General features: G+C 46.5%; 3 protein-coding genes across 8 annotated transcripts; 1 reads left to right on the forward strand and 2 right to left on the reverse strand.

The window, feature by feature from the left end:
- Positions 1-8,934: 8,934 nt before the first annotated feature.
- TIMM17B (translocase of inner mitochondrial membrane 17B) lies at positions 8,935-14,114 on the reverse strand. 5 transcript variants are annotated; one of them, XM_075834914.1, is made up of 7 exons: positions 13,997-14,110; positions 12,724-12,823; positions 12,406-12,469; positions 12,197-12,325; positions 9,807-9,917; positions 9,403-9,467; positions 8,935-9,111 (listed from the first exon to the last, which is right to left on the reverse strand). In XM_075834914.1, the coding sequence occupies exons 1-7, from the start codon at positions 14,020-14,022 to the stop codon at positions 8,986-8,988; spliced, it is 621 nt and encodes a 206-aa protein (XP_075691029.1). In that variant the 5' UTR covers positions 14,023-14,110; the 3' UTR covers positions 8,935-8,985. The 5 variants fall into 5 exon arrangements, with proteins under 5 accessions (XP_075691029.1, XP_075691030.1, XP_075691031.1 ...); XM_075834915.1 differs by having other exon boundaries at positions 13,929-14,019; XM_075834916.1 differs by lacking the exon at positions 13,997-14,110 and adding an exon at positions 13,398-13,834.
- A 20-nt stretch (positions 14,115-14,134) lies between these two features.
- Positions 14,135-19,178, forward strand: PQBP1 (polyglutamine binding protein 1). 2 transcript variants are annotated; one of them, XM_075834919.1, is made up of 7 exons: positions 14,135-14,233; positions 15,259-15,339; positions 15,805-15,916; positions 17,078-17,178; positions 17,252-17,374; positions 17,458-17,515; positions 18,928-19,178. In XM_075834919.1, exons 2-7 carry the CDS (start codon positions 15,273-15,275, stop codon positions 19,082-19,084), a joined length of 618 nt encoding a protein of 205 aa, XP_075691034.1. In that variant the 5' UTR covers positions 14,135-14,233; positions 15,259-15,272; the 3' UTR covers positions 19,085-19,178. The 2 variants fall into 2 exon arrangements, with proteins under 2 accessions (XP_075691034.1, XP_075691035.1); XM_075834920.1 differs by having other exon boundaries at positions 14,136-14,229.
- Positions 19,179-19,894: 716 nt separating this feature from the next.
- Positions 19,895-21,882, reverse strand: LZTFL1 (leucine zipper transcription factor like 1). The gene has a single exon (XM_075834923.1). The coding sequence runs from the start codon at positions 21,786-21,788 to the stop codon at positions 20,895-20,897; it is 894 nt and encodes a 297-aa protein (XP_075691038.1). The 5' UTR covers positions 21,789-21,882; the 3' UTR covers positions 19,895-20,894.
- Positions 21,883-21,968: the final 86 nt, after the last annotated feature.

Below are 21,968 nucleotides of genomic sequence, written 5' to 3' on the forward strand. Positions count from 1 at the left end.
CCGGGTCTATGTACGGCTGTAGGTGAGAAAGAGTTAACTCATCTACCTATATGAAGGTTCTGCATGAAGGAAGAAGGGTTACGTAAGCTGTACAAGGCTCTCAAAGGGTTACGTCAACTGTTACGGCTCCGTATGAGGCTCCGGTCGAGGAAGAGTTCGTTGTTAGAAAAGAAAGGGTTAAGCGAGCGGTGTCATTTAAGAGATGTAGGACTCCGGAAAAGAAGGGTTAAGTCCGCAGTGTTAGGCATCAGAGGATGTAAGGGGTAAGTCATTTATGTACGGATCTGGAAGAGGAATGGTTAAGTCCTCTATATAAGGCTCTGGGGGGAGACGACTAATCTAAAAATAAGCTTTTCATCTGCTTTTATATAGGATCTGAAAACTGGATGAAAACAGAGTAAACGTAAGATGCGCGGCGCCCTGTGATGGTCCGTGTGATTGTTGTGTGCTCACTACGCAGCGTGCTTCATTCTTTATCCGCTCACATACTTTCCATTATCTCTGATACCTTTATTGTGGTGGCCTCCGCCATCAGCCTGGATTTACATGCGGCGGGGACTACGACCGAAAATGTCCCATTAATCTCTGTGTGTAACACGGCAAAACGGTGGGACCCACTGGATCCGATCATTATATGACCTACTAATTGGTGTCATTGATGTGAGGCAATGGCGGAGAGGAGCGGACCCCATAGCAAAGATCAAAACAGGTCTTCTCTTTTATAGTGCCGCATTTGTTTCCCCCTCCTTTTCCATGAGTCCTACAAAGGTTCTTACCCCCTTGTAGCAAAAGAGGATAGGACCAACCAGGGCTGAGGCCCCTCTCTCCAAGGGCCCCCGTAGCAGCCACATGTTCTGCCTCTATGATATGTTCACCGTTGATATGATGGAAGTGTGTAGTGATCGAAACTGGGAGCGTCTTCCATGTTATCTATTTTGTCTTCCTTTCTGTATACTCTTTGATGCCGACATGATAGAAATGTATGGGGACGAGTGATCGTAGAAACGAGCGCTCGTCACCCCAAACATAGCTCCTTGTGACAGGAGCAAACGAGCGCCGATCAACCAGTTGTCTCGTGGATCGGCGCTTGTTTACATGCCCCACGTCGGGCTATGTAAGAGGATCCTAATCTGTATTGTGTGTTCCTCCCTGCCGGCAGCCTATATCCTGTAATATTCGGCAACAGTCCCTAACCCTACTGTCTGACTCTTCATCAATGGGCACCAAAGCCATGTACTGCTTACGCACCCCCCAGCCGCTGACGCTACTGTTTGCTTTCCTTACCCTTGCAATTTGAAGCATAGGTTTACCCAGAACTGGATTAGAAACCTACATAACAATACCTATTACTGGAATGGTTCCCAAGCCTAAAGGGCTGCGGTGACTTTACATTTCCCACCACTGTTCCATGAAGGTGTCAGCAGACTGCAGACTGTCATTTATGGTGGTCTGTATTCTGAAACAGTCACTCAGGTTACTCCCTCAGGTAAAGGGGGAAATACTTAGAAGAGTTATCTGTTATAGAAGTGGTCTCCAACCTGTGACTCTCCAGCTGTTGCAAAACTACAACTCCCAACATGCCCAGACCGCCACATACTCTACACAGCCACAATACCATAATCTATATTCTTTCTTTAATATAACTTCTGACAGAAAGATTCCCTCTATATTGATAACAGGAACCTTGTAATCTGCCCTGTCTCGCCCTGGAGGGATCAATTACACTATGTTTCTCCATTTCTGCCTATAAGGAAGAATCCCGCCTGGATTTACTTTAGTGTCGCTCTCTACTCATCACCCTGCCTAGATCCACCAGGAACCACGTGGCCTAGTTTAATCAATCTGCCACTCATCACCAGGAACCATCCAGCCTGTACTCATCTTCCTGCATCTCATCACCAGGAGGAACCATCCAGCCAGTACTCATCATCCTGCTTCTCATCAACAGGAACCATCCAGCCTGTACTCATCTTTCTGCATCTCATCACCAGCAACAATCCAGCCTGTACTCATCTTCCTGCATCTCATCACCAGGAACCATCCAGCCTGTACTCATCTTCCTGTATCTCATCACCAGGAACTATCCAGCCTGTACTCATCTTCCTGCATCTCATCACCAGGAACCATCCAGCCTGTACTCATCTTCCTGCATCTCATCACCAGGAACTATCCAGCCTGTACTCATCATCCTGCATCTCATCATCAGGAACCATCCAGCCTGTACTTATCTTCCTGCTTCTCATCCCCAGGAACCATCCAGCTTGTACTCATCTTCCTGCATCTCATCACCAGGAGGAACCATCCAGCCTGTACTCATCTTCCTGCATCTCATCACCAGGATCCATCCAGCCTGTACTCATCATCCTGCATCTCATCACCAGGAACCATCCAGCCTGTACTTATCATCCTGCTTCTCATCACCAGGAACCATCCAGCCTGTACTCATCATCCTGCATCTCATCACCAGGAATCATCCAGCCTGTACTCATCATCCTGCATCTCATCACCAGGAACCATCCAGCCTGTACTCATCATCCTGCATCTCATCACCAGGAATCATCCAGCCTGTACTCATCATCCTTACCAGGAACCATCCAGCCTGTACCCATCATTCTGCTTCTCATCACCAGGAACCATCCAGCCTGTACTCATCATCCTGCATCTCATCACCAGGAATCATCCAGCCTGTACTCATCATCCTTACCAGGAACCATCCAGCCTGTACCCATCATTCTGCTTCTCATCACCAGGAACCATCCAGCCTGTACTCATCATCCTGCATCTCATCACCAGGAATCATCCAGCCTGTACTCATCATCCTTACCAGGAACCATCCAGCCTGTACTCATCACCCTGCATCTCATCACCAGGAATCATCCAGCCTGTACTCATCATCCTTACCAGGAACCATCCAGCCTGTACCCATCATTCTGCTTCTCATCAACAGGAACCATCCAGCCTGTACCCATCATTCTGCTTCTCATCACCAGGAACCATCCAGCCTGTACTCATCACCCTGCATCTCATCACCAGGAATCATCCAGCCTGTACTCATCACCCTGCATCTCATCACCAGGAATCATCCAGCCTGTACTCATCATCCGTACCAGGAACCATCCAGCCTGTACTCATCATCCTGCATCTCATCACCAGGATCCATCTAGTCCACATCTCTAAACCTGGAATATGTCGTTTCTTCTTTCTGCCCCATGTCATTACTCTTCTGTCCTATTTCTTTTCTTCCACATCTTCCCTTTATTTTCCTCTTGTATTCGCTACACTCAGGGCTGGCTTTCCCTATAGACGTCCGTGCTGGGAGTAATGGGAGACAATGTTGACGACATATACCACTCTTGGGCACTGCATAGACATTGTAGAACGTGGGCACCATCATTTCATGTTCACGTTGCATTGGCGTACATGTGGCCATATTGACAGGTGGTGCCAAAGGGGCTTGGCATTTTGTGCCTACATGCTCCTGAGGTGCGAACTGCGCCTAATCTTTTTCTCATCGATGCCGCAAGTTTGGTTATAATTTAGATATCTGGCGTATATCGGTTGCTCTGTATGGACCTGACGGCAGCCTTTAACCCTTTACTCTTTATCTGATTTCTCTCGATAGCTTCGGTGTCTTCCTCTCCATGTCCTGTCTCTGGTTAGTAGTCACAGCCTCCTATGCCAAGCACAATGTTCAGATGCCCGACCTCTCTCCACTGTGGCCTCCGCACTATCAGTACTTCACAGACAGCGACCAGCTGCCAGTCATCTGTAAGTTGTTGTAAAACTTTCCATTTTTCTTCATCCTCCTCTAATGCCGAGCCAAATCATGACTTCTTCCAGACGCCTATAATTTCCCCGTTCACCCTGCCCTACTTTACAGCACTTCTCCATCACATGGATTCCCACAGCCGCCCATTGCATGCCTTCCTGCCCTGACCATTGCCAGGGGAAAAAAAATCATTACTGTTATTCTTGCCAGATATGTTCCCAGATCCTGGCACAGACTCTTAAGAAATCAGGACCGGGTGTGCACATGCCATCTGCTAGCAAGAGCAGAACAGGGCGGCAGCAGAGACTACGAGAGATGTGGGGGAGACAGATGGAGAGAGATAAGAGAAACAAGTGCGAGGGATGGCAGAGGGGTGCAAGCGACATAGAAGAGGGATTTACAAGAGATCTAACGGGAATACCACAAAGCCAGGGGACACCTTGTATTTTACGCTATAGCATTGAACGGTCTACTGCCTTGATCGGTGGGTGTCTAAGAATCGGGGATCTTAAAGGGGCAGAATCCTGTTTGGTCAATCCTGGCACAGTGAAACCTCTTCCTGAGCCCATCTCTTTGAGAAGTCCACCCCTGATCTCCATTGAATTGCCTTGTATCCTATGTCCATTTTTCATTGCAATTTTGGGCGGTCGTCTCAAAGAGGTTTCCCTGTATTTGATTGGACGTGGAATATCCCTTTAAATTATTAGACCACATTGGTGCGTCTAATAGGGTACGGTGTCAGGCACCAGCATCAAATTGATATATAGACTAAATAATTTGTGTCTTAGAAGTGGCCCAATAAATGTGTATTAATATACATTTCACTGAGGCTGTGCCATACACGACCAGGTAGTAAGGGTAGAGTTAATGGACTCATATAGTGGTGAGATTAAAGGGGTCGTCTGCTTTGTTAGAAGTGTCCCCCCAATAATAGGATGATTACATGGTGACCCGATGCAGGAACCTCCAGTGATCAGATGTAACCTGTTAGGGAAATTGGCAGTGTTTAATTTCTCTATAGCACCACCACAGGGGAAATGCAGTATTACACAGTTCTTATTTAAATTAATGGATAGTCCGTGTAATCAGGACATGTCGGGTCCTCCAGAGAGAAACACTTTTTATAGGACACTCTCGAATTGTTCAATCATGCATAATTGCATACCTTTTTCTATTTTTGGCTTTAAAAAATGCTAAATAAAATATACTCAAAATTCATTTGAAAATAAAATAGTTAAAAAAACTTGCTGCTTCCTGCCATGATGCGATCAATTTAGGACTTTGAGCCACTCTTGGGGATTGTGTAATCATCAGTTGCAAATCTAGCCGGTTCCAGTGCCAAAAGTAGACTCCAAAGCAAGCAGTCGATTGATAGTGAATTTAGGAGTGCAACAAAAATATAAAAATAAAGGAATGAATGAGATTAGATAAAAGGGTCCGTTTTTTTTGTTTTTTTTTAAACAACGCCACTCTTGTGCATAGGCTATGTCTGGTATTGCAGCTCAGCCCCAAATACCTTCCCAATAAACATCTAAGCAATAGTTATAAAATTATGGGCGAATTCCATCCCCAAAGGGTATTGTTTTGTCTTATTCTGGATCAACATAAAGCACAACCCTTGTTTTTCTTAACCTGAGTGACCATGTAACTATATACAATGCAGCTGGGGGTACCTGTCGGGTGGTGTCTGCTCATCGCTGCTGTAACAGGAACCGTATTGAGGAGAGATCTCAGACAGTGCAGTGTTCATGTCTGCCGGGAAAAGTGGCCGGGACGACGCGGGACAAACCTTCTTGCGTGGATGGTAAGTCATGTAGTTATACCTCGGTAGGGATGCCATTTATTAGAGCACATATGTGAATATAAACTGCCCTCTCCCATATAATTACCTCTACATAAGCAAACAACACATAACAATAACCTGACCAGAAAGTGACCCCCAGTGATCAGCTGTGATCTGTGGGAAAACCTGGCAGTAAGTATTCAATTTTCCTGTAGCGCCACCACAGCGGAAACAAAGCATTACACACTATCTATTCATATCAGTGGGTTATCTGTGTAATACAGGACAGGTCCTCCAAAGCGAGAGACGCTCTTCATAACCACTCCGGCCAAGAGATGAGGATCCTGATCAGAGGACGCCCCTTTATTAAAGGCGTTCTCTGGCATTTTATATTGATGGTCTACACACCTGTAGCGGCTGTGCATGGGATTGCCGTTCCGGTCCCGTTCAAGTGAATGGCACATGCATTACCAGGCACAGCCGCTACGGATGTGTACGGTGCTGTGCCTGGTAAACATGGATGAGGCCGCGGCAACGAACTAAGCGGGCTCCTTCAGTTAGCTGATGGGTGGTCATGCTTGGAGTCGGACCCCCCACCAATCTGAGATCGTTGACCTATCGTAAGGATAGACCATCAATATAAAATGATCGGACAACTCCTTTAACTCAGAATTCCCTAATATGGTGTAAGAGAATGGGTTTTCTAAGCTATACAGCCTCATAAAAGGTTCAGAGAACCTAAGGAATGGTGTTGTAATATTGTGTGCCCAAAAACTATTTATGATATGTAAATGCCAATGGAATAGCGCCCCCTTGTGGCAACGTTTTTATGAAAGATAGTAAATTTGCATGAATTTTTTAAATTGAAGGGCACTAAAATATCACCTCAGCTCTGGTGCCAGATAAAAAGCAGTCTTCAACTGGACCTTGGTCAGTCAACATGAACTCTGACTGACCACAATGCAGCCTTGTTAAAGGAACACTGATGTTATATCTAGTGCAGTACCTGAGGGGCGGAGCATGACACATGTATTCTCTATTTGGTGTTTCTTGTCACCATGTTCATGCTCCGCCCCCTCAGGCCCTGAACTAGGCATAACACAGTACCGAAAAATTATAGCGGGGTGGTGGGATTTTGGCAAAAAGTCAGAGTGGTAAAAGGGCGTTATATAAAGGTGGTGAAGGTGCAGTAACATCTACGGGGATGGATAACAATATGATCATGTCCGCAGCGTCCATCGTGATGGGGAAGTGGTGGTGCGACATGGAGCCTTGTCTGCAGGAGGAAGAATGTCAGACCCTTCCTGATAACTCTGGCTGGATCTGTTTCCAAGGGGGCCGCATAAAGACCACCAAGGTTAGAGCCGCATGTAAAGAAACACTAACCAATTCTGAGCGCTTCCATTTTCAGGGGTGCACAACCTTTTTTTTATTCCCAGGGTCACATTATCAGGGGTATTCCCATCTTGGACATTTACAGTATATGCCATAAATGTCTGATAGGTTCAGGGTTCACTTTTGGGACTCCCACCTATCGTGAGAACACAGAAAACTCCAATCATTTCGTAACTTCCATAAACTACAATGGAAAGAGCAGCATTCACGACCTTCTCCCCATACCTGTGTGGGACACCCATTCTCCCTATATATAGGGATCCCAGACATGGGACCCCCACCGATCAGATATTTATGGTATTGCCTGTGCTTGGTACTGCAGGTCACTTGAAAGGGACTAACTTGCAGAGTTGCAATACCAGGCACAGCCACTACTGAATGTACGGCGCTGTTCCTGCTAAGCAATGAAGAGGCCGCAGCTCCTTCAATCAGCAGATCGGTGAGGGTGCTGGGAGTCAGACCCCCACCGATTACTAAGGAGACGCGCCATTCTGGAGTCTGGAAAAGCTAAATGTCAACCCCTGTGTGAGGTGTAATGTGACTGGCTTTCACTCATCTTTCCTACATGCTTTTGGAGGGCTGGGCAATTACGGCCCACATGTATGGTAACACTAACACCCGGACCTGTTCTCCTGATAAATGTGAATAGCATTAAAGGGGTTGTATAGGATAGGAAAACATGGCTGCCTTCTTCCAAAAATATCACCACACCTGGTTGCTTGTGGTATTACAGCTCAGCTCCATCCATTTCAATGGAGCGCAGCTGCAATACAGATACAACCAATAGAGGCGTGGTGCTGTTTTTAGGAGAAATCAGCAAACATAGAACATTTATTAAAGGGTTTCTATAGGATTCATTGCACTGGTGCCGAATCGGTATCATGGGTCCTGCTATACACACGCTTGCCCATACAGCTTAGGCTACGGACTGGCCATTTATGAGCTGCATACATAGCTATCAGTGTACTGGGCTAATCCATAGACCAAGGGATATGTGTGGGTATACGCCAGTGTCAGGCAGCTGCTGCCAAGGCAAATAAGATCATGGGGTGCATCAAAAGGGGCATAGGTGTACATGATGAGAACATAGTTCTACTCCTTTTCATATCTCTAGTCAGGCCTTACGTTATATTATGTACAGTTTTGGGCACCTTTGTACAAGAAAGACATATTTCTAGGTCTTCTATTTTACATTTCTACACAAACATAGAAGGGATTCTTTACTGTAAGAGCAGTGAGACTATGGAACTCTCTGCCATAGGAGGTTGTCGGGAAGGATTCTTTCCCTAAAATAAAGAAAATGTACTTGTGTTTCATGGGGGTTTTGCCTTCCTCTAGATCAACATTACATCAGTGTAGGGTAGAACTGGATGGACTTACTTATTTTTTCCACCTTACTATGTTCAGGATAGAAAGACCCACTAAATACTAATCCAGTAGAAACCCACAATGTGGCTGGCATAGTGCAGTGTGAATTAGGCCCGATCTTCAATTTTACACATAATTGATCCTTACATTTAAAGGAACATTCCAGGCAGAACTGATACACAGTGTTATACTTGGTGCAGGGCCAAAGGGGGCGGAGCATGACCCAGGGATTCTCTCTTTTGAATACATTAGTCAAGCTCCGCCTCCTCCTGTATCAGTTTTGCCCGGGATGTTCCTCTAAGAGGTGCACAATCCATTTACATACGGCATTGTCTGCTTTATCTTTTTAGATTCATCCACGATACTGAAACTTGGAGGAATGGACTAATGCAACATCCAAGTAAAACGTTGCGGTTCTGGAAATACTCTACCTTCTATCGCCCTCTATTGCAGAACGTGTCATGGGGTAGCAGGCGATGCTTTTTATTATAGGACTGGACACATGGAAATAAACATAATGAATGTATCTAACAGTCTTGCAGCGAACATGCCCTACCTGAAGCCCCCTCCCCCACTCCTCAGAGCGATTAGACGAGACACAGACATTGTGGGACGCACATTAGACAATGAACACTGTTTATTTCTATACAGAAGGAGAAGAACGTATAGCTTATGCAAATCCCATATTCCACCTGTAGAAACGGTCTCCGAAACGACCGCCATAAAGACGCTTGAGCCGTAGGCGTTCACCGGCGTCAGTGAGGTACATTGCTTGGCTCTTCTCCAAACGGATTGGCTGCAAAATAAGTCAACAAAGACGGGTAAAGGAGCCGCAGTGAAGCCCATACAAGTGGACGGGGTAACTATAAATTGGGTTCCCTGGCAGTCTGTGACTAGAGAGCAGAGATAGAAAAGCAAGAAGAAGTACAGACCCGACGGAGGAAAAATCAAGACAAAGTGTGTGCCGTTAAGGTGAATGTCCCAACTGGACAACCGCTGTCTATATAAAGTGGGGTACCCAGGGATACCCCCTCCATTAGCCACAGCAGGGAGATGCTACAAAGATAAATGCAATACTATATTCCACCTGTAGTGGCCGCCTGTAGCTTTCCCTGGCAATATCAGCTGATCGCCGGGGTTCGGCAGCAGGACCTAAGAGAGGGGGTTGAATATAATATGCAAACACATTTCTGCATTTGACTTTAGTACACAGTGACTTCTTTGTATTTCTAACCAGTTTCTCAATGTACTTGTGTTCCGAGACCCTATTCGGCTCAGCTGTGTCACCCACCTCCCACCAGTAGCTATTTTTCTGATATCCCAAGTGTCATTGCAATAACTCTGCTTGTGGGTGTACTCCTGTAGACTTGCTAAGTGTCAATTTACTATAAACCTTCTGGATGCCCACCTCTAGGGCTCCCCTTTTAAGGTGTAGGACCCCTTTAAATACAAGAAGTTTAAGCGCTATGCTTTCTTTAAAGAGGAACTCACGGTTTTGAAACTGCTGTGCCGTGTAGCGGGTCAGGAGGATGCCAACCCCTTCTATGAGAGCCAATAATATCCCTCCCATCAACGCCGAGCCCACCATGGCCAGAGGTCCACCTAAAAGATAGAAAACAGCAGCGCCGCCTCATTACTGATGTAGATTTATAATGTGCGGGTGCACACGGAGTCCTCTTTTATAATAGTACTAGCAGCAGGCAGGTATGAGGGAGCAGAAGCCAACAAGTGATCTGGTCAACAGGGCAAACTAACCTGTTATTAGCCCAAATGGAATAGATTCAAGGACTGGGCCCCCCAAAAGTTCTCTCAACCCCTAAAAAGCTAGAGGCGAGCTGCTAACAAAGATCAGCTCTCACCCTGGTGGACCCGGACGATCCAGATTTTACATAGTCAGTCATTCATTTAAATGGCTGGCATGTAATACTACATTTCCGCCACAGCGGCCCCATAAGTGTCTAAGCCTCAGATACCCCCCTCCTTAGTGCCTCTCTCAATACCCCCTTGCAGAGACAGCCTAAGACCCCCCCCCCCAGAGTTCAAGGCTTAAAAGCCCCCGGTATGCCTGACTCACATCCACTACGCTGGACTGCGTCTGAAACCCCCATCCCACATACACAGCATGTCACTCGTGATGCCGGGCAAGGGGGTGATGGGGGTCTCTTGCAGCTGCACCGTTTGCCCTATGGATAAAGATGAAAGATAAAAGAGACCCTTGTCCTCCAAATGTTGTGCCGTTAGTTTTCTGGAGAACTCCGGACCTCCGAGTCGGTCGTTGGAATATCCCCATTGACTTCAATGCGGCTCCTTGTGCCTTACAGACCCCTTGAGGTCAATGGGGAAAATTCTGACGACAGATCCGGAGATTCCAAAGTGATAAAAGAGCGATGGTCTGTATAGAAGAACAGAGGTTTATTGAAGTGCCACTCCTCATCCTGCGCTCTGTTACCAGATCGATGGAATATGGGAACAAAATTCTTCATAGAATAAAAGATGTTGGTGGTAAATCGTGTAAATATCCTTTTATGGTCGTAACAATTTCAGGGGTCGCCTATATCTAGAGGGGGTTTTACACTGGGCGATTATCGGGCATATCAGTTCATAGAACGCTCGTTAACGATAATTGGCAGCGATCAGCAGATGTACGGGCAAACCCTGGATCATCCGCTGGTCGTATCGTTTCAAAAAACTAAAACATTATCGCTGTCGGCATGATGATAACGGATGGGGACGAGGGATCGGAGTAACGGGCGCTCGTCCCCATCCATAGCTCCGTGTGACAGGAGCAAGCGAGCGCCGATCAATGATGTCTCATTGATCGGCGCTCGCTGCACCGGCCAAAATCGGGCGTTGTAATAGGGCCGTTAGAGACGTGTAAGATGTAACTGGACCTATAGGTATAAATCCAACACCAATATTCCTCCATGGCAACATTTAGAGGGGTTTCCCAGAATCGACAATCACCTATCCACAGAAAAGGTGATAATTATCTCATCGCTGGGACCCCTACCAAGAGCGAGAAGGAGGGTCCCGAACCTGTTCCTCCTTAGGGTATGTGCACACACACTAATTATGTCCGTAATTGACGGACGTATTTCGGCCGCAAGTACCGGACCGAACTCAGTGCAGGGAGCCGGGCTCCTAGCATCATAGTTATGTACGATGCTAGGAGTCCCTGCCTCGCTGCAGGACAACTGTCCCGTACTGTAATCATGTTTTCAGTACGGGACAGTTGTCCTGCAGCGAGGCAGGGACTCCTAGCATCGTACATAAGTATGATGCTAGGAGCCCGGCTCCCTGCACTGTGTTCGGTCCGGTACTTGCGGCCGAAATACGTCCGTATATTACGGACGTAAATAGTGTGTGTGCACATACCCTTACTGCACCCCCCGTAAGAAGGAGCGTAAACGGAGCGGTGTTCCAGCATGCGCCCGCCGCTCCATTAAACGTCTACGGGACTGATGAAAATAGCCGTACACTGCTGTGTCAGTCATTCCCATAGACCTTGAATGAAGCCGCATCGCGCTCTATTCAATGTCCTCCTCTCCGCGGTCGAGCAGTGAGGAGGAACAGAGGGTCCGAGAACCCGTTCTTGCAATTAGTGGGTGTCCAAGCGATTAGACCATTATTAATTCTGAGACTACCCCTTTAAAGAGGATGTACAGGATTAGAAAAATATGGCTGCTTCCGTCCAGAAACAGCGCCACACCTGTCCATGGGTGGTGTCTGGTATTACAGCTCAGCACCAGTGAAGCGGGTTTGAGCTGAAATAGCACACACAACCTATGGCCAGGTTTTTGGAAGAAAGCAGCCATTTATTTTTTATCCGGTACAACCCCTTTAATACCTTCATATATCGGACATAGTGAGAGGCTTCTTACTGCGAGACGCCAGCACAGCCCCGGTAAGAGCTCCACTGGTGATGGAATTCCAGGGGTCTTCCTTCCCACGAAGCCTCACTAGACCACAGTCAATAGTGGAGAACAAGCCCCCCCACACCGCAAAGCTGCCTGTACGGGGAACAGGGAAACCGTGAGAGGACATAATGGCGGCACAACATCAAATGAGGCGTCCTAACAACAGGCCTCACCTCCGATCTGTGGAGCGCGGATTTTGACGGCATTCACACTGCCCCGCAGACGGTGCTTCATTCCCTGTGGTGTTAAAAAAAATAAATGGAGCCACCCTCAACATAACGGATCAACTGTTATTAACCCTTTTCACACTGCTTTCCCGGACTCCTGAAATCTTGTACTGCTGCTTATCTTGTGAAGAATTCAGGGGCTTTAGAAAGCTGGGTGACGACCCCTCAGATAACGGCAATGGCAGCTTTATCTCGAGGATCTATATTTACCATGACTTTTTTAGAAAAAAAGATAGAGATAAGTACAAGATGGAATATTCTCACCACAGGAGCATTTCTGAACCCTTTAATTGACTGAAATACCCCTCCACCGATGATCCCCATTGTAAACGCTCCTCCGCAGTCATCGACAATCCTCCAGGGGCTGTAAAGAAAAATGACATACAGTATTCCCCGGCATATCTGACAATATTTCATATTTCTCCATTCACATCCAGAGCTGCATTCGGGAATTTTTCTGTTTGCCTTTGGAAGACAGACAGCAGTTTTACTCAACCCCGCTGTCAGACATGTGACCGAACTGCGAGCTCCCACAATGCACGGCTCTGGTAACAGGGAAACCAGCAGATCTCAGAGTTTAGCTTTACACATGAATGGAAAAGAAGAAAAATCACATAACACAAAATGGTCACAAGTTAAAAGCGTTGTCCAGGTTTAGAAAAATATGGCTGCTTTCTTTCCAAAACAGCGCCACACCGGTCTATGGGTTGTGTCTGGTATTGCAGCTCAGTTTTAGAGTGATTGGGGCTGAGCTGCAATACCAGATACAACCTGTGGACAGGTGTGGCGCTGTTTAGAAGAAAGCAGCCATGTTTTTCTAATCCTGGCCAACGCTTTAAATCCTAAATGCTAGCAAAAACTGACAATTCCAACTCTTTTTCCCACCTGCGGGGTATTAAGTTGTCACGGTCACGTTGGACTTTTTCACCGGAACTCACCTACATCTTGAAGTTTATAATCTGATTGGCCGGTACTGCGGTCAGTGAATGAAAACATTCCGGGTCTGAAAGCGAATGAGATCTCTAATTACACTGTAATAAGCTCCACACCTGGATCAGTGGAACATGATCAGGAGGGAGTTTTAGCCCAGTAATTTTTCTATTCACTGACAGCAAGCATGGGTTTTGAAAAAAGGAGCGATTGGGACGCATTTGATGATAAGCGCAGCTTGAGGTGGAGAAAAGCCTAATCGGTCGTCTGTCGCCAGCAGAAATTTCAGGCAAGCTATAGGAACATTAGAATTTTATATTTTACCAATAGCAGCCAATCAGAGTCCTTGTTTCATTTTTCCAGTGCAGTTTAGGAAATGTAAGCTAAGCTCTGATTGGTTGCTACGGGCAACAAGGCGTCTTCAAGGCCTCTGCATTACGTGTAAACTAAATTTCCCGGCAACCTCTGGGTTGTATCGGCGGCCTCCCATGGTGCACTGGGGTGTTGACATCGATTACATTTCCCACCACTTTACTGACCGGGTATGTCATATAGCTACAGTCAGCCCCAGCAAATAGGTAGTCATTCCCGTCATGCCCTGCGTTACCATGGTTCCCGCACATATTCCTCCATTCTGTCAGGATAGCAGCAGTAGTGTTGTCGACTGCTTTAAGACCATTGGATCACGTGGGGGACAAAACCACCTCCCATTGGCAAAAGATCCTGCAGGGGACTGGAAACGAGGCGTGAAACGCAGAGCCTTGCGTGTCAGTGACGTAATCAACCTGCGACCGCCACATCCAGGAGGAGACGAAAAAGAGAGCCGGGGTCGCATAGCTGGTTTGTATGAGTTTTATTCAGCTGTTTTATCGTCATCTCTGGTCCCAACTTTATCTAACACGTCTCATGTCTGCACCCGATCTGCGCGTAGCAACCAATTACTTCCTAGGACTACAATTACTAGCAATTCCTACCAGCGTGGAGCACCACAAGTACCAGCATGTGCTTCCAGAATAGTCATTATAGGGGATGTTCCTCGGGACATTGGTTTATTGGACTTGTGGTGTATATAAGAGTCATGATTTATCCAAGATATAAGATGTAAAGTGGGGGGATTCTTCACCAGGGTCATGTGACCCCACAGGTTAGGACATGGCCCTAACTATCCGCCATAATATAGGGTCCGGCATGGGTCCAGTACATCACACACGGGGTCCAGTACATCACACACGGGGTCCAGTACATCACACACGGGGTCCAGTACATCACACACGGGGTCCAGTTTACCACATACGGGGTCCGGCATGGATCCGGTTTACCACATACAGGGTCCGGCATGGGTCTGGTTTACCACACACGGGGTCCGGCATGGGTCTGGTTTCCCACATACGGGGTCCAGTTTACCACACACTGGGTCCGGGATGGGTCTAGTTTATTAAACTTACCCCTAACCCGTATTACCCACGTATCTGTGCCTTGGTCTCTTGTATAAAAAGTAGTCATGATGCGGTAGCTGTTAATAGAAACCAATCAGATTGAGTCTTTCATTTTAAAAGATGAGATCTGAAATCTGATTGGTTGTTATGGGCAGCACCTCCATGTTTGGTTTGTAGTTACCTTTATACATGGCCGCCAGTAATTCTATCTCTTCGTAGTCTCTTGTGGGGGGAAATATATGTTCTGTTGAGCACTTAACCCCAAAGTGGCAATGAGGGGGCAGTGGCAGAGCTAGAGGGGCATTCAGACATTGCCGGAGGGGGCAGTATTAGAAAGGCAGGTGAGGGGGGCCTGGGATAGCTTTTGGTTTGGAGCTTCACGACGTCTTGTTAATGTATATAGACCGGGTATAACGTGATTATATATTTGCAGGTTGGTGACTCGCAATGCCGCTCCCGCTCACCCTCCAAGCTCGACTAGCGAAAAGAGGGATCTTGAAGCATGTTGAAGCCGGTAGGTCATAGTCTGATCAGTACGGGAGATATGCAAAAGACTGAGAGCACAGACTCCATCCGCTTCATGTACCCCAAAAAAGTGCACCCCCTTACTCTACTGTACAACTTCAGGCTGCGCCTGTTATTACTCACGGCCCAGAGAACTTTCGTTTAAATCAAGTCTTTTTATTGTATTGAAAAGTTCTATAATCCTCTAAAATACACTACTTCCCTGCTTGCTGTTAGTGAATGGAAATATTATTGGTCTGAAAATATCTCCTGATCGCATCCAACTGACACAGGTGGAGGGTTCGTAACAAGGGAGTGCTCAGAAACATTTTAACGAACCCTGCAGCTGTGTCAGTTGGACATGATCTGGAAGGAATTTTGTCCATAGAATGTTACCATTCACCGGCAGCAAGCAGAGATCTTGAAAACTTTTTTTTATGAAGCACTCGTGTCTTCTTTCTGCGCGTCCTTCCAGATCAAGCAGAAGAGGTCATTGCTGAAGACTATGATGATGACAATGTGGACTATGAGGCTACGCGGGTAGAGAATCTGCCCCCCAACTGGTACAAGGTGTATGACCCAATATGGTGAGGATCGGCAGTGTCACAGGCTCTCTACATGGAGGATTGTGTAAGGGCCGTGACTACTATACATGAGGTGATGGCATCGGCTGTCACTCACAGAGCTGTCAGTGGCAGCCGGCCGCCATGTATGCGCTATACATACAGGACTGGGAGGAAGCGTCTTATGATGATGGTAATCCCTAAAACCCCTGTTAAAATGCCAGGTGATGCAGTGATGTATGGATCATGTCTGATAGTGATCTCGCAGTGATGTATGGATCATGTCTGATAGTGATCACACAGTGATGTATGGATCATGTCTGATAGTGATCACACAGTGATGTATGGATCATGTCTGATAGTGATCACACAGTGATGTATGGATCGTGTCTGATAGAGATCACACCGTGAAGTATGGATCGTGTCTGATAGTGATCTCGCAGTGATGTATGGATCGTGTCCGATAGTGATCACACAGTGATGTATGGATCGTGTCTGATAGAGATCACACAGTGATGTATGGATCGTGTCTGATAGAGATCACACCGTGAAGTATGGATCGTGTCTGATAGTGATCTCGCAGTGATGTATGGATCGTGTCCGATAGTGATCACACAGTGATGTATGGATCGTGTCTGATAGAGATCACACCGTGAAGTATGGATCGTGTCTGATAGTGATCTCGCAGTGATGTATGGATCATGTCCGATAGTGATCACACAGTGATGTATGGATCGTGTCTGATAGAGATCACACCGTGATGTATGGATCGTGTCTGCTGATAGTGATCACACAGTGATGTATGGATCGTGTCTGCTGATAGTGATCTCGCAGTGATGTATGGATCGTGTCTGATAGTGATCACACAGTGATGTATGGATCATGTCTGATAGTGATCACACAGTGATGTATGGATCGTGTCTGATAGTGATCTCGCAGTGATGTATGGATCGTGTCTGATAGTGATCACACAGTGATGTATGGATCGTGTCTGCTGATAGTGATCTCGCAGTGATGTATGGATCGTGTCTGATAGTGATCACACAGTGATGTATGGATCGTGTCTGATAGTGATCACAGTGACGTATGGATCGTGTCTGCTGATATTGATCTTGATATCAGTCATGTCTATAGGTGTAGATAACTGTCTGGATCACATGGTCTCGTCCCCCTCATGTCCTGCAGTGGCCTCCCGTATTACTGGAATGTGGAGACGGATATGGTGTCCTGGTTATCTCCACATGACCCCAACGCCGTCCTCACCAAGTGCATTTCCAAGCAGAAAGGTAACGTCCGTCAGTCTCTCTCTCTTCTGGTCTGTTGGTGCTTTTATATTCATAGTTGAATTATATTTTTCAGACTCAGAGGAGCGGCCGGAGAAACCAGAGAGACCAGAGAGGGAGAGACCAGAGAGGGAGGAGGTGAAGGAGAGGAGACATATTCGACGGGAAGAACTCGCTCCATATCCTAAACCCAAAAAAGGTGCCTCAGCAGGAGATTGTATACAGCTTTGCTGCTAGAAGGGTAGATGGACAGTAGCGTAACCAAAGCTTCTCTCTTCACAGGGAGGAAAGAAGAAGAGATTGATCCCATGGATCCAAGTGCTTATTCTGATGCTCCAAGGTAACGTCCTCCCCTTTACATTCTTCTAGCGCCGATACCAAACTTCAAATACCCATGCCCCAAATAGAAAACCGTAAATCTAAACTAATGTATAAATTACGGGATAGACAGATAGATATAACAGCGAAATCTCTGCATCAAACGCCAAATGTTCCACTTCTAATCGTTATGACCCAGTTAAATTGGATGGTCATGCCATGTATGCCTACCTCTGAATGCCAGTCTACCTATTGAATTAATCCACATAAAAAGTTGAGCTACTTTGTAAATACATTGTACTACTGATCCCTTACTGGAGTTATATCCTGTATTCTACTCCAGAGCTGCACTCACTATTCTGCTGGTGGAGTCACTGTGTACATATATTACATTACTTATCCTGTACTGATCCTGAGTTGTATCCTGTATTACACTCCAGAGCTGCACTCACTATTCTGCTGGTGGAGTCACTGTGTACATACATTACATTACTTATCCTGTACTGATCCTGAGTTACATCCTGTATTATACTCCAGAGCTGCACTCTCTATTCTGCTGGTGGAGTCACTGTGTACATACATTACTTATCCTGTACTGATCCTGAGTTATATCCTGTATTATACTCCAGAGCTGCACTCACTATTCTGCTGGTGTAGTCACTGTGCACATACATTACATTACTTATCCTATACTGATCCTGAGTTACATCCTGTATTATACTCCAGAGCTGCACTCTCTATTCTGCTGGTGGAGTCACTGTGTACATACATTACTTATCCTGTACTGATCCTGAGTTATATCCTGTATTATACTCCAGAGCTGCACTCACTATTCTGCTGGTGTAGTCACTGTGCACATACATTACATTACTTATCCTATACTGATCCTGAGTTACATCCTGTATTATACTCCAGAGCTGCACTCTCTATTCTGCTGGTGGAGTCACTGTGTACATACATTACTTATCCTGTACTGATCCTGAGTTACATCCTGTATTATACTCCAGAGCTGCACTCACTATTCTGCTGGTGGAGTTACTGTGCACATACATTACATTACTTATCCTATACTGATCCTGAGTTACATCCTGTATTATACTCCAGAGCTGCACTCTCTATTCTGCTGGTGGAGTCACTGTGTACATACATTACTTATCCTGTACTGATCCTGAGTTACATCCTGTATTATACTCCAGAGCTGCACTCACTATTCTGCTGGTGGAGTCACTGTGTACATACATTACATTACTTATCCTGTACTGATCCTGAGTTACATCCTGTATTATACTCCAGAGCTGCACTCACTATTCTGCTGGTGGAGTCACTGTGCACATACATTAATTACTTATCCTAGACACTGAACAAGCAGGAATGATATAAAACTCATGAGTCCTCCTGTAATATCACCGCTGTATCTGTGCATTGCTCTTTTAGGGGAACCTGGTCTACTGGACTTCCCAAAAGAAACGAGGCCAAAACTGGGGCAGACACCACAGCTGCGGGACCCTTGTTTCAACAAAGACCATATCCCAGTCCGGGGGCAGTGCTAAGGGCCAATGCCGAAGCCTCTCGCGCTAAACCCCTGGAATGAGGATGGACGATTCCTCCAGGATCTCTGTATTTCCGCTTTGTACAGGTTACGGCTCAGTGTAATGTGTTATGTGAAATAAACTGTTTTTAGGAAACTGAGCGATGAATGTAAAAATCGACAAGATGGTTCACTTGTACCGGGCTACGAATATTTACAGGCTGTGGGTCTATAGCAAAAGACATTCTACTCCGTGTCAGAAGGTGCCCTTGTTATTATAGCAACCAAAGAGGAAAAAGACCCAAATAGTACATAGCAACCAGAGGGAAGATGACCCTTATAGTACATAGCAACCAGGGGTGAAATTACCCTTATAGTACATAGCAACCAGGGGGAAAAAGACCCTTATTGTACATGGCAACCATGGGGAAAATGACCCTTATCGTACAAGGTAACCAGGGGGAAAATTACCCTTATCGTACATGGCAACCAGGGGGAAAATGACCCTTATCGTACATGGCAACCATGGGGAAAATGACCCTTATTGTACATGGCAACCAGAGGGAAAATTATCTTTATCGTACACGGCAACCAGGGGGAAAATTATCTTTATCGTACATGGTAACCATGGTAACTTTATTGTACATCGCAACCAGCGCTCACTTGTCATTTTTCCAGTACAGTTTATCTTATGAAGGCTTAATGAGCAGTTTTTTTTTTTTTTATTGGGGGGCACAAGAACTAAAAACCTCTAGTATAGTGGCCCTGTGAAACCCTGGTCCTCTTGTTATTGGTCTCTGTATACTGACTGGCAGCTTTCTAAGTGTTTTAGGCTTCTGGCATTGGTACTCGACTCAAGAAAAAACAGGCAAAAACTGTAAAAATCAGAAGCTGGTTTAATGAATTGAGAGGCAGACGCAGCGAAATCGTAATTCTACTACAGGTTCACGGAGGACTGGTCCGAAGATTAGATTGGGAATGGTTTTCATAGTAGATACAAGGGACGACCATCCTAATAAAGTAGCTGAACAGTAATACAGGAAACTGATCCACCTACGTGGCGTATTTGGACACGTGGCCTCTATAGTCACAAGGGCTAGGAACAGATCAAAATGCACAATTTATGCAGAAGAGTTGTGGCGGTCAATGGATGCCCTCCTGCAACTTTAGCTGCCACGTATCCACGTTGTTCTGACGGTATCGCAAACCCATGAGGACTGTGTAATGTTCCATAAAACAAGACCCCTGACAACATAAGGACTTTAACCCCCACATCAGATGTCAACGAACCCACATGAGTCCAGCAAGAACTTAAAAAAAAAAAAAAAAAGGCCCTGATCTATTATCCCCTTGGAAGATTTCAGACACTTGTACTTCTAGGATGGGATTCCTTTTTTGGGCTCGATGACACAGAAATCATGAGAAGTCTCTGGGCTTAGTATTCGGAGGATGAGACTAGGGGATGCGGCTTTGTCTCAACCATCACTCTAGGATTTGAGGTGGCAGCGATCTTCTGGTTCAGATAACCTTGTGTGGATCCCACATCTACTCGTGCTGCGCTCCTCCAGCTACTTTCCGGCAACGTACAAGTTAGTAGAGTTCTTGCTTAGTCATGGTCGGCCCTGGGTCTTCTGGAAATCCAGCTTGAGATTGTCCTCTGTGTCCTCCTAACTGACCTTGGTGAGGCCTGGAAGTTCTGCATAAATTAACTTGTGTACAATGTTTCGATGGTCCGACTATGGGAAAAAGAAATCTAAAACGAGTGTCATTTTCTAACAATAAAATGCTCTGGGTTTTAAGTTGGATAATACAGAATTTTTAGAGCCAGATCTTTGGGTTTCACTTTTATATTGGTCGTGGTTTTGGCCGCAGCTCAGTCTCCTGGTTCATACTTTGACAACTTCCTGCGTAGGTCCTTGATCTGCTCGTTTTTCCGGGTAAGGATGTCCTTCATGCTGCGGTAGGCGCCAGTCTCCTGGAATTTCTTTTCCAGCTCCTTCTCTGCCATGACCAGTTGCTCGTTGACCCGCAGCAGCTCATGTTTGGTCTTGGTCAGGTTCTCCTCCAGGTTCTTGTGTCCAGCCGTGTGGCCTCCGAGGGTCTTCTGGAACTCCATCTTGAGGTTGGCCACTGTGTCCTCCAGGTGACTGGTCTCTTGTGAGGCCTGCGAGTTCTGCTGGGCCTGGAGCTGGCTCTTCAAATCTTTGAGCGCTTGCTCGGCGCTGCGCTTGTCGTCCATGGCGGCGGTCGCTTGGCTCTCCAGGGTACGCAGCCTGGCACGTAGCTTGTCGTTTTCTTCTTGAAGCCGACCAATCTGACTATGGAGAAGATCTGAAGAAGAACCGCCGTCGCTCAAGGGGGCCAGTCTGGGCTTGTTGGTCTGGGGGCCTTTACCTGAGGGCCCCTGATCCTGGCTCTTCTCTAGCTCGGCTACCTGCTCCAGGAGCTGACGGTTCTCCAGCTCGGAGATGTCGGTGTGTAGACGGAGGTGCCAGTGCTGGGCCTGGGAGAAGAGCTGCTGCAGGAGAAGCACATTGGTATGAGCCGAGTTGATGAGCTCCAGTTCCAGCTCACTCTGCACTACAGCCTGCAGGCCGCTGAGCAGCTCTGCTACCTCCTCCGCCGTGTACGTGTCCTCCACCAGTCGGCTCTCCCGCACATCCTGGAAGCAGGAGGCCACGCACTTAAGCCGGAGCAGGCGCTTGGACTGAGCGAATCGCATATAACTAAGGACCTCTCCGCGGTGATGCTCACTCAGCTCCGCCATCTTGATCTGCCCGGCAACGTTACCATGGTTACCTATGCTGTCATTCTCTTTTTTATAAGGATAGCTGCCCGAAGTAAAGATGGCGCTTACAAAATCACGAAGTTGATTGGTAAAACCAACCGTCCATATAGAATTGCGGACGCTGATAGGTCAAAGGAGATAAGAGTTCCGCCCCTTTTA

Source organism: Rhinoderma darwinii, chromosome 8 (genome assembly GCF_050947455.1).
Source record: "Rhinoderma darwinii isolate aRhiDar2 chromosome 8, aRhiDar2.hap1, whole genome shotgun sequence".
Classification (NCBI taxonomy): Eukaryota; Metazoa; Chordata; class Amphibia; order Anura; family Rhinodermatidae; genus Rhinoderma; species Rhinoderma darwinii.

What these genes read in the sequence shown, in the direction of transcription:
- TIMM17B (XM_075834914.1), bottom strand. Translation starts at nt 14,022, where the DNA reads ATGGAGGAATATGTGCGGGAACCATG. An exon ending in GGCTGTGCTGGCGTCTCGCA is followed by an intron (nt 9,918 to 12,196) that starts GTAAGAAGCCTC and finishes TCTATCTTTTAG; the next exon opens with GTGGACCTCTGGCCATGGTG. An exon ending in GGCACAGCAGTTTCAAAACC is followed by an intron (nt 9,468 to 9,806) that starts GTGAGTTCCTCT and finishes CCCCTCTCTTAG; the next exon opens with GTCCTGCTGCCGAACCCCGG.
- PQBP1 (XM_075834919.1), top strand. Translation starts at nt 15,273, where the DNA reads ATGCCGCTCCCGCTCACCCTCCAAGCTCGACTAGCGAAAAGAGGGATC. An exon ending in AAGGTGTATGACCCAATATG is followed by an intron (nt 15,917 to 17,077) that starts GTGAGGATCGGC and finishes CATGTCCTGCAG; the next exon opens with TGGCCTCCCGTATTACTGGA. An exon ending in ATATCCTAAACCCAAAAAAG is followed by an intron (nt 17,375 to 17,457) that starts GTGCCTCAGCAG and finishes CTCTCTTCACAG; the next exon opens with GGAGGAAAGAAGAAGAGATT.
- LZTFL1 (XM_075834923.1), bottom strand. Translation starts at nt 21,788, where the DNA reads ATGGCGGAGCTGAGTGAGCATCACCGCGGAGAGGTCCTTAGTTATATG.